The sequence below is a fragment of the Haliaeetus leucocephalus genome, unplaced genomic scaffold (genome assembly GCF_000737465.1).
Source record: "Haliaeetus leucocephalus isolate CR32 unplaced genomic scaffold, Haliaeetus_leucocephalus-4.0 Scaffold152, whole genome shotgun sequence".
Lineage (NCBI taxonomy): Eukaryota > Metazoa > Chordata > Aves > Accipitriformes > Accipitridae > Haliaeetus > Haliaeetus leucocephalus.
Genome location: NW_010972588.1, coordinates 1,416,376 through 1,428,408, shown reverse-complemented (window position 1 = coordinate 1,428,408; position 12,033 = coordinate 1,416,376). Strand labels below are relative to the sequence as shown.

At 39.8% G+C, this 12,033-nt stretch overlaps 1 protein-coding gene across 1 annotated transcript in view; it reads left to right on the top strand.

Annotated features, from left to right (window-relative positions):
- Positions 1–9,856: 9,856 nt before the first annotated feature.
- The window catches only part of LOC104828368 (Y+L amino acid transporter 2-like), a 14,727-nt gene continuing 12,550 nt past the window's right edge, over positions 9,857–12,033 (top strand). Inside the window, exon 1 of the mRNA XM_010562007.1 lies at positions 9,857–10,372. Coding sequence (XP_010560309.1) covers positions 9,871–10,372 — 502 coding nt within the window. The 5' untranslated portion in view covers positions 9,857–9,870. The remainder of the gene's footprint in view (positions 10,373–12,033) is intronic.

The window sequence follows — 12,033 nt, the reverse complement described above, 5'->3', positions numbered from 1 at the left end:
TTCACGTGCCATCACCCAGAGGTGGCACAGCTGCAGGACAAGTAATTTTCTACCCTCAGTCCTGAATACACATGCATCTGTAAGGCCATGAGTGTTGTTCTAGCCAAAGCCCAGCCCTCCAAGGAAATCCTGAGGCCACTCAGTAGAAATCAGTCCTATCTCCCTTTTCTTTCCTTGGGCCCTGAGCCTCCTTCTGTGAGGGAGTAGAATCCATAAACCTGCCCTCTCGTGTTAGGCAAGCACAGATTTCCTCAAGAGTGAAATGGAGGAGGGGGCGGCCACACTCAGGACTTGAGGGATACAGAAGAAGGGGTAAGGAGAAAGCTTTGGGGTAGGCGTGGGGAAAGGGAGGTGGAGGCTGCATACCTGATCCATACTGGGCATCTGAACGGTGTGTGGAGGTGACAGATGTATGAGCCGATATGTCAACGTCTGCAGCTTCTTCTGTTGTTTAACTCCAGTGCTGTGAAGGAGGAACAGAGTTTCTGTGCAACTGGAACACTCAGCACTGATTTTGACTGTGGTGGCAAGCCCAGGGTCGGCGAGGACAGTCAGGCACAGTCATGCAGTTCATGCACAACTTCTCTGTCAGGAAGAGACCACCACGCTGGGGGTCTCTGCTGCAGTCATGCCAGATCTGTGGATGTGGCAAGTGGGACCCTGCTCTGTGAGAGAAAGGGTTGCGAGCACTCAGGAGGACTACCGTTTGGAAAGCTGGTTGGTTTCCCCCTTGCACCTTCCAATACACAACAGTATTTTGTGCGCTCCTCACTTCTTCATAGCAATTTGTAAGAGATTTTTCAGCTTTTTCATGCCGAGGAGGAATGCTGCTGATGTTTCAGAGCACTGTTCTTGCTGACAATAAAAGCTTTTCTCTGAGTTGTAACAGCTCATTGAGAGCCCTTTAAAATGTACACATAAAAACGTCTTTTTACATGTACGTGGGGAAAAATAGAAACATAGGACTATACATACTATTTTTCACTTGTTACCATTAGATTTCATATGCCATTTTAGCACCTAGTCACTTAGTAGTGGCTGATCCTTGTGTTCTGCTCCCATACCTTGAGTTAACATGGTGGTAGACATTCCTTGATGTGGTCTGTGCACTATGCTCTGTCCTGCACCAACTTCATGGGATAGTACGTAAGTATCTGATTTTACCAGGATGACACAAATGGTGGCCTTTGTTTGTCATTCAGACTCTTGCAACTAATAGCAGAGGGTGTTTGGCAGTATTTTTTCAGTCAGGGTTAATTGTAAGTGCACCCGTTGTAGACGGGGACTGCAGGAGCCTGTGCTGGCTGAGCACTAAGACGCAGGGGGCAGAGGTAAGGACCAGGAGGAAGCAGAGGACGTGGCAGAGGTGTAGCTGAAGTGTTTGGTGCATCTGGGCAGCGGTATGAATGAAGAGGGCTCTGGAAATAATTGAAGTCCTCTTGTTTCCAGTGCAGAGTATGAAAAGCCTTCCTAAGCAGTAATGGAATTGTAGGAAAGAAACCAGAAAATGTCACAGGCTTATTCAGGCAAGTGTACCTCACTCTGCTGTTCCATAAGCAAAAGTGTGTATGTGTAGTTATAACAGAAGAATTGCTATGAGCAGTAAGTTGGCACAGGAGAATCCTCACTGCAGAAGTGCCAGTCAAATTCTGCAAGACTAAAAATGAATGAGAAAAATATGTTATAAAGGAAGTCACATTCACTTCACGTTATCCATCCTGCTTACTTAAAATGCAAGTAAGCGTAATCTTCCTTTGCAAGGGAACTAGATTTTGTGTTCACAGAAGAAATGTTCAAGAAAGAAATGTTTTTCATGCACACTGCATGCTTTATGATTGCTCAATGCTAATTTATGTGCTGTTACTGTAAATTTGTGGGAAATGTCAAGTAGGATGTAACCATCAGGGGCAGACCAATAGAAAAATGGGAGATGTTAATAAAGAAAATGTTTTGTTTCATGTTCCAACATGCAGCCTCTACAGAATTAAAACAAAGGGCTGAAGCTGGCTCAGGAGGGGGATATATGAACAATATAAAGGTGCTCTCCAGCTCTAAGGAGGGGCAAATATCTGAGGAGAGAGTCCGTCAGCATACCACATAATCAAAAAAACAGTTTGGTGCCCCAAATCAGAAACAGAACAAATTCAGGTTCAAATTTCAGAGTGAAAGTAATTATGCATTCTTCAAAATATGCATTCTGGTTTTTAGGCTATAGGTTGTTAACACTGCCCCGACTGAAGAAAAAGGTTTTAAGATGACAGAGGCCCTGATTAAGGAACATGGCTCTCAGCCTCTCTGTTCTTCCAGCAGAGAACAACATCCCTGCAAAACAATTCTGTTGCCAAAATGTTTCTTGATATATTATAATGTACGTAACCACAGCCTTGCAGGCAGCTGGAATTGTGCAATCTTTTCGGGCAGACTTAGAGAGCTCTCAGGGATAAATAACCATCGTTCATAGATAAAGCAACTTGGAGGCTGTTTGTTCAAAATACTTGTCATATACCTGCTTTGAATAGTGTTTTTAAAAAGCACAGCCATTTCTGTGTAAACATTAACTGTAGACCTGCGTCAATCTATCACAGAAGCATGTTTTTACAAGATGTTACTTTAAAAGGAAGAAATAGGAGGAGCACTGACTTACGATAGAAAGATTTGGGTTGTTTTTATTATTCCTTTGGGTCACTGTGGGTTACAGTATGGAACGTGCAACATGATGCAACTCTTCTGCTTGTTTTCCAGTTGGATTACTGAGGCTGATTGGAGGGATATCTGTGTATGAATTCATTTATTTCACTTTCCTGTGTGGATTAGTAGCCCATTCTGATGAAGTCCTGTTATCTGGTGCCTCAACTCAGTCCAGTGACTTAAGACTCTTGACCTGCTGGATCAGCTCCTTGCAGATGCCCTTTGACACGTGAGTACAAATTTTTGCCTTACTAGTGGCCTTGTCGTTCATGGAAAACAAAAATCCCAGTTTAGTGCTCTTGCATTCATTAACTTCGCTCTGCCCAGAAGACTTTATTTTCTGGTTGTTTAATTGTTTCAGTAGATATTGTGCTGTATACCATACTGGCTTTCCAAAAGTACTTCATAGACAGGGCAGCATATTTTTTCAGAAGACAAAGCTGAATACATTGGGTAAGTAATTTCTTTCTTTGCTTGTTTTTTATGTTAGATTTTTTTTTTAGAGCTTATTTAATTAAAATAAGATCTTAACACTAGATCAGCCTGTTGTGTGTATCATGCATCATGTCATAAGTTATTAGAAAAGTCACAGATATATAATTCTCCAGTTAAGGAAAATAACTGCATTGATAAATATTTAACAATGAGTAGATTAAATTTAAAATAAAATATATCCAAAAAAGTAAACAGAAAAACATTAGATTGTCTGAAATTAAATAATACTTGTGATTTTCAGTTAACTACCACTCTTTGCTAATCTCCCCACTCTGAAAATCTTTCTGGTTTGGCAAGTTATGCCATAAGAATAAACATCATCTTTGTGTACAGTGTTAGTAAAAAGCTGTTGTGGCTTTCTAAATTAACAAGAAGGAATTAGACTGCATTTGCTTCACACTAACATCTGGGAAAGTGGTGTTCTTGGTTTCAGTGACACATGGATGAAAGATTTTTTTTATTTTTTTTCCCCCAACCTTCCTTTTGTCTTATTTCTATCACAACTTTATAAGGAATAGAGAGCAGCTGATATTTAAGCTGACTGCTTCTGCCTGCTAATGACCTCAGTTCAGGCTGTTTGGAGAAACCACATTCCAGGAGAGTCTGGGATCTTCTTTCTTGAAAGCTCTTATTGATTTTAGTGTTCATGCTACTGTAATAAAAATAATGGCTAAAGGCAAGGCTAAACCGAAAGTGGGAGAAGAGGCAATTCATATTAGTGTTAACTTACTTACCCATCCTGGTGAAACAGATATGTGCTTATTAGAGCAGCAGCTAGAGAGTCACTATTCAATTACAGTAGCCTTTCTGCTAAAGGAAGCAAGCATATCACCTACCCTCTGGTAAGCTGCTACCTTCTCTTTTTAATACCTTTCTTAGATTTGGTCTGCAATAGCTTCTCTCTCAAATATCCTCTGTGATTTGCTTTGGGGTGGGAATGGAGTGCTGAGGGTAGAGCAAGTCCCTCCTGTGGGAAAAGCAGCCTCTGACAACAGTAATGCAATTGGAGCATGTAAAGCATTAATTCAGTGAATATTTTTATAAACATAAAATTTAAAAACTAAAAGGAAATATGCTCATTTCCTACTGAGCGGGATATGTTTTCTTCAGAGGAGATCAAAGTGGATTTTTTATTGCTGTTTGGTGTTTTTATTATTATTGCTAAGAATGTTTTATTTTATGCTGTTCCTTCATAATGCATAAACTTGTTTTGTTTGCTTGATGTCCTCTCTCACTGGAAAACATTCAACAATATAATCTGCCACGAATACTCCCTTTAAGACCTGTTGATGCTCATGCTCAGCCACAGTGTTTCGAAGTTTGATCTATAAATTTTTGGTCATGTTGAAAACTGCTGGCTCATCGGATTTCATATTCCAATAGTTATTAATATAAACTTATATGGTTGGTTGGGGTTTTTTTTATTTTTGGTCAATCTGCTACACACAGGAGAAAATTACCCAGAGTGTACTTGGAGAAAATAACAGATTGCTCATGACTTTTAAAATGGCTTTCTACACATATATTGATTTCTAATGCAAACATAATTAAAACATGCTAGATTTTGGTTTTAAATGTCATCCTTAATATCATTAGTTTTCTAACTGAAACTAGAAAATACTGGGGTTTTATCGGTTTTATTGCCTGGTTTGACTTTGCAACGTTCATTGATGTCATAGCAGACTTTCATTATTGAGAAATTATGTCACAGTAGACAACAATCACCTAAAGAAAAGGCCATGAAATTATCTGAAATAATATTAAGGAGCAAATTTGATGTCCAGCATGTTCCAACATCTTTGAGAGGAGGTGACTTTCTAACTGCCCTCAGTTTCCAAGGGAATCTGCTGAAGGGAACAATATTGGGTCTCTGAGAGAGATCCTCTGATTTATTTACTAGTATTTCTTGAATTAAAAGTGGAGAATTTCAAAATGTCCCAACAAATAGAAGGAGCTTGGTCCCTCTGGAAGTCTATGGAGCAGTTCATAAGATGTCACGCTTCCATAACCCCTGACCAAGCCTTGCTTAATCATTTGGCAAAGGTTAATTACCTCCTCAAGAAGAAGGCAATCACTCATGAGGCTGTAGATCCCTGAAGGATGGGAAGTGTCTGAGAAAATCCTGCCTTGCTAAACCAGTCCTGCACTAATTTATGGAAGAACTGTCTTTGGTTTTAACTCTGGTTTTCAACTACTATCAAGCTGTCCCTTCTTCCTTCACTTTTCTGTGTGAATTCTGGCAGTGGCTTGACTAAAAAATGAGCTATTGAGAATTACCTGTATATGGTGTTATTGTTTTCTTTAATTTCTCAGGTGTCCATCTACAAGTTCCTTTCTGTTGCTGTTTGTGCATACAGGTAAACATAAGATTGCAAAGGATTTAGGGCCATTATGCCTGTCTGTGCTCGCAAGGCATTCTGCTTTTTCTCTAAGATGAAAATTTTCTTCCATTTGCTGAGGGAGACCCTAAGGAAGAGCAGGACCTGCATGAAAACAGGGTTCTGAAGTTTGTCATAGAGATCACTTGCTGGCACAAGTCACAGGCAAGTGTTTGCAGCTGTCTCATTTAGCCTGCTGCAGCCTCTGAGGCACATTGGCATGTTGATGCCTGTCTGAATCTCTGTTTTCCAGAGAGCAATAACTCTTTTGGCTTGTCACAGTCCATGGGGACCAAGAGAGCAGGGACCTTCCTTCATGTCAGGAAAATCCTGTATTATAATAGGTGACAAATCCTTACAGTGAGTCCTCTAGCAGACAGGAATTCAGAGTGGCTTCCTGAGAATGAAAAGATTTATATAATGCAGTAATTTAAAAAGGGAGGTTCTTTGCATTCTTTGCATGCATTGCACAGCATGCGGATGAAGTGACAGCGAGGACAGTAGGGCAGAACTATGGGCCAGGTTCAGTAGGAACAAAATAGCAGAAACTGTCTATGAGGGAAAGGGTTAGACCATGGCAACAGACATTGGGCGTATCCTCAAATTGTTTTCATCACTGCCTGGATTGTAACAGCAGTAAATTCTTTACACAGTTGACAAAAAATTTCTTCTCATTTTGCTATTATATGGGAAGATTTGTACAGGAGATGACTTCCTATATTCCACTATTTTTTTAATAGCATGAAGACTTTGCTGAGAACTAGCATGAGTCCTGCCTCAGGCAGACTCTGGTTATTTAAGGAAGACATAGTTCTCAATAAAGAAATCAGTAACAGCTTCAACATTGTGACCCTACTGAATGAAATCAATGCACTGCCAAAGCCAGTGGGAATATTGCTATTGGCTTGGGGGGGTGGGGGAGGGACAGGCAGAAGCTGTTTAAAATATTTTGTTCTCAAATTGCTGCTTTCTTGGAGATTTTCAGTGGATATAAATTAGGGTAACTTAACCACAGTGAAGTTACACATCTTGGTTATGGAAACTGAATCTGTTATCCTTTGATTCTCAGGCTGTACCTATTTGTGGACTTAATTCAGGTTAAAAGTTTTGCTAATGGGACATCTCTCAAAGTACAGAAGTTTGAACTTGTTTCTTCTTCTAATTGTTTTTCTTTCAAAATGGTTTCATCCACAGTCACTTATTTATGAAAGAAATATTTCCCTACACAGCTCTGGTTACACATTTTAAGAGATCTGAAATAATCTTTTGTCAGCACAAGAGAGAAGAAAAAAATATGCAAAACATTGTGTTACTTAAGAAAATAATTTAATCTTTACCTTTGTGCTCTCCTGAAAGCTACAGATTGTAAAAGTTCTACTAAACTCAAGTAGCATTGCCAGTTTAAATGCTCAAATTCCATTTAGCTACCAGGTCATCGTACTAGACATCAAAGTTCAGGTTTGATATCTTGTACACAACTTACCTGCACTAGTGACAGCATACCAATTGCATTATGTATCCTACTTTACAGGAAAATAACTTTATCTCATTTATCACTGAGACTTTATTTCAGGAAAACTGATAGCCATTGGTTTTGATCACTACTTGCATAGTTTCACGTTCACATGACCTCAGGAACAGCTGAATTTAAAATCCTCACTCCCATTGAGCTGTACTCAAACATTTATGCATTTTGGTTCAGAGCCAGAGCTCTGAATGACCCACATTTAAAAATAAAAAAAATACTAATAAATAAATAAATAACTAATTCCCAGATCAGGCACAAAAGGACAAGGTGATTTTAAACCAGTTCTGCTGCCAAAGTTGTATTAATACAGAGTTCTGCCCAAATTTCTAGCTTGCTGCTGTCCTGGTGGGCTCTCTGAACAGCTGTGATCACAGGAGGGGGATTCTGCCAACATTTCACATAGACATGGAAAGCGGAGACAGAGCCAGGAGGTTCTGGAAGTACTAGCTCGTGTTTCGGGGCGGTGGGGGTGTGTGACTTCTTTTCCATCCTTTCTTTCACAGAAGCAGAAAAATTGTGTTCATAGTAGTAAACTGGAAATGCTTAACAGGAATTTTAAGGAAGATACATGACTGGTGTATTGGATGCCTGAAACTCCTCCCCCCAGGCCAAGGTGACAGTTTTTATTCTTAGAGGGACAAAATGAGAAGTAAGAGGAGTCACTCATGTGAAGAGGAAGTCACCAAAAGATGGGAGACTCAGCAGTCACTCTTGAAAACCTATGGCAAGAATTAATATTTAACTTTACTCCAGTGTTCCCACAGTGCTCCTGCGGTTACAGAAAGTGCCATTGGGATGAGAAAAGCATTTAATCTTTAAAGAGAGTTTCACATCTTTTAATCTTTAATCCTCATCAGGCCTTATTAGTTATTTGATCAACTAAGAAACTGAGTTGCACCAAAAAAAAGCTGGAAAAGAACACATATAATTTTAAATTATTCAGGGCTGCTAAAACAGACATACTTTGCAACAGAAAGCAAACCTTTCAGGAAATTTGGAGAGGGCAGGTTGGTTGATTTAAACTGGCCATTGACCCAAGTTTTAACAACATAAATTTGTGATCAAATGTTTTTGGCCAGTGTCGCGTGGAGGAGCATTGTTCTTCTGGGAGAACTTGGCTTTAGCCCATAGGATTTTAAGGAATTTTTCTCTGGAAGTGTTTTAGAGTGTGTGTGGAGAGGGGAAGAGAAGGAGATACAGATTTCTTTTGAGACAGTCACCAAAAAAAATTCATTGTTCTAAGTAAGCATCATTATGAGTCAGCAGGACCCGAGTTGAGACAGTTGGCTGCAGTCCCGGCTGTTACATTTCCCTTCCCCATCCCTGCGGACCGCAGCCCCAGAGAGGTGCGATGTGTGCACAGGGCTGGTTTATCGATGCAGCTATGCAGTTACGTCATTTTTCCCAGCTCCCAGCGTACTTGGATCCTGCCCTGTGAGCACCGGACTGGGAAGCTTTTACAGTCGTGTTTTGTTGGACTCCCTTATACAAAAGTGTTCCAGGGACAAGCTGTTCAAAACTCAATCCCTATGCATGCTAGCAGCTTCTACCTGGAAGTCAAGTGAGGCTGATAACTAAACAAGCTGCACTCTTCACTGCAGCAGCTATCTCATCTCTAGGAACCACTAAAGCTCTTTTCTTTATCCTCATTGTGGTGGGTTGACCCTGGTTGGATGCCAGGTGCCCACCAAAGCCGCTCTATCACTCCCCCTCCTCAGCTGGACGGGGGGGAGAAAATATAACAAAAGGCTCGTGGGTCAAGATAAGGACAGTTTAATAAAGTGATAGCAAAGGTTGCGCGCGCGAAAGCAAAGAAAAAAAAACAAATGATGTTATTCTCTACTTCCCATCAGCAGGCGATGTCTAGCCACTTCTCGGGAAGCAGGGCTTCAGTACGCGTAGTGGTTGCTCCGGAAGACAAAATGCCCCCCCTTCCGTCTCCCTTTACTTAGCTTTTCTATCTGAGCTGACGTCATATGGTATGGAATATCTGTTTGGTTGGTTTAGGTCAGCTGTCCTGGTTATGTCCCCTCCCAAGATCTTGCCCTGCCCCAGCCTGCCATTGGGGGGGGGCAAAAATGTTGGAGAGACAGCCTTGATGCTGTGCCAGCATTGCTCAGCTGTAGCCAAAACACTGGTGTGCTATCAACACCTTTCTAGCTACTGATGCAGAGCACAGTGCTATGAGGGCTGCCACGGGGAGTATTAACTCCATCTCAGCCAGACCCAATACACTCATATTAACATTAACCTCCTGAGGTTGGGGTTTTTGAGTATCATCTTCTCTCTTTTCTCTTGTGTTCCTCAGCAGGTAATTTTCAGATGGATGTTATCTGGTGAAACAAATAATGATGAAATAAAGTTCTTCCTGGGATGAGAGCAAAATTTAGGGAGAGGTATACCTGTAGGGGACAATCCAGCTGTATTAGGATATGTTTCCAGGGGTACAGTGTCTCCTTCTTCCCTAAGGTAACTTCAGTAACATAACATAGAATTACAATTCAAGATAAATAATAAAAGTGAACTGAGAGTTCATGAAAGCTTCAGGTTCTATAACCAAGGACAGTGGCCTCACATTTGTCCATTAAAAAGGTATAGAACAGTGAAAGTTAAGAAAATCCACTGGTATGTGGTTCCTGGACTGCAAGGTAAAAGCAAGCAAAATAATTGTTCTTAGTATTGTTTATGCCTTGTATGCTAATTATCTTATCCATGTCTCTGATGCCATGTGCGTTACAAAAGATGTTTTCTCCTCTTGTTTTCAGGTAATGATAGTTGAAGATGCCAGCCCCCTGGCGAATATGCTGCAATAAAAAATCCAAAACTAAGAATGGAAAAGCTGAAATGGACAATATGGCAGAGAAAAGTGAAAAAATGCAGATGAAAAAAGAAATCACATTACTAAATGGAGTTTCTTTAATTGTAGGGAACATGATTGGCTCTGGGATATTTGTATCACCCAGAGGTGTTTTAATGTACAGTGCTTCCTATGGACTCTCTCTAGTCATCTGGGCGCTTGGTGGGATGTTTTCACTGTTCGGAGCTTTGTGTTATGCTGAATTGGGAACATCCATCGTTAAATCTGGAGCCAGTTACGCCTATATCCTGGAAGCATTTGGTGCTTTTGTGGCCTTCATCAGACTCTGGTCTTCCTTGCTAATTATCGAACCAACAACCCAGGCAGTGATAGCAATCACGTTTGCTAACTATATTGTTCAACCAATTTTTCCTCATTGTGAGCCGCCATATGATGCAGTCAGGTTGATTGCAGCTGCTTGTATATGTAAGTAAAGTTATGATTCCTACAAGTTAAGAACTATAATTGTAGGTGCCCAGAGAGATTTTTCTGCATTTCTATTCCTTTGTCTTCTGTGAAAATAATCATTGCCTCTCTAAAACATGTTCTTAGGAACTAATAATCTTTTATTCAGTTGGATTTTATTTGGGGCTGGGATTATTAGAGGGGAGAGGAGAATTACAACAATTTGGCTGGGTGAAACTATGACTGCTGATTAAAGATACATATATCTTTATGGATCATTGGCCTAATTGGCACCCCACATTTGGTCCATGCTCTCTCTCCCCTATTTCTTGCAAATCACAAAATATGAACAAAAAATCTTAAAATTCATATGAAATTAAAAATACTCTGCCTAATATGAGTGTTGTCTCTAGAGAAATTGTGTAGTGTAATCAGACACTCTGCAGAGTTGACTTCATTGTAACTGTATGTCTTAGGTGAACACAGGGATAAGCATTACATATCTATCCTCCAGTAGATGGACTGTACTCAGATTCTTTTCCTTATAAACATGGATTTTTCAGGTTAGGGTATGTGTTCCTTTGAGGCTGTGCTATAGCATGATCTTTTAAAAATGGCTTAAATGGTACAACTCAACAAAAACTTCCAAAACGATAAGTAATTTTACTTAAAGATAATATAATGTATACAGAAAATTCTGAAAAGGTGTTTTCTCTGCATCCCTGACTCTTGCCACTGTGGTGCAGAGGAATTTCACTTCTGAAAAAGGGTCCATGGTATAACTTGAGACCATCATGACCACTCAGCAGTCTAAAAGGCAACTAATCCTACCCCAAAAGACTTTATCAGCTGAGATTCTCCACTTGCACAGGAAAGTAGTTATTTATTAGATCAAAATTTCTTTCCCCAGTGTTCTAAGTGCATGTCATGAGACCCCAACACTTGTGAGTAGTCTTCAAATGCTGATGTTTCTCTAAGGCTTCCCTTTCTTAGTTATTCTTTCCATAGTCTTTATGTGACACAGCTGCGTGCTCTAGTACCTCTGATTCCTGAGCTGATGCCCCAGGTGTGGCTGGTAGCTGCTGCTTTCTCATACAGCAAATTAGTTGCATCAACACTGACTAGTCTTATAACAAGCATTTCCAGTACCAACCCCAATTGCTGGGAAAATTGCAGTTTATAATATTAACTGTGATACACAGTTCAGCAGTGTCAGATAGCAAATTTATTACTAGCTTGAACAATTTTTTATAAGGCTCAGTAGCATGGATTTAATTGGCATTTCACTAACATAGTGGAGAGAACTTATTTAAATCTCTCTATATAGTAGAATTTAGTGGGAATTCCATGGCAAGGTTGCATTGCCTTGAATTTAATTACACTCTGCAGCACATGATACATGTCATATGTCATATAGACATGCAGTAAATATGTCCTTTGTGGTGTTTCAAATAGCACTTTATAGCATCATAAATGACTCCTAAATGTTCAGTTTTAAAAAGTTCAGTCAACACTTACTTTATCATTTTTAAGAAATAACCCTATAATTTTAACAGTTACTGATAAATACTGTTGTACTTTTATGAAAAAGGTATATGGTTAAGTTCTACTACAGAGATTTTTTTTTAAATTATAGAGCATAAAAATCTTCTTTTAATGTATAGGCCACATTTAGAATCATA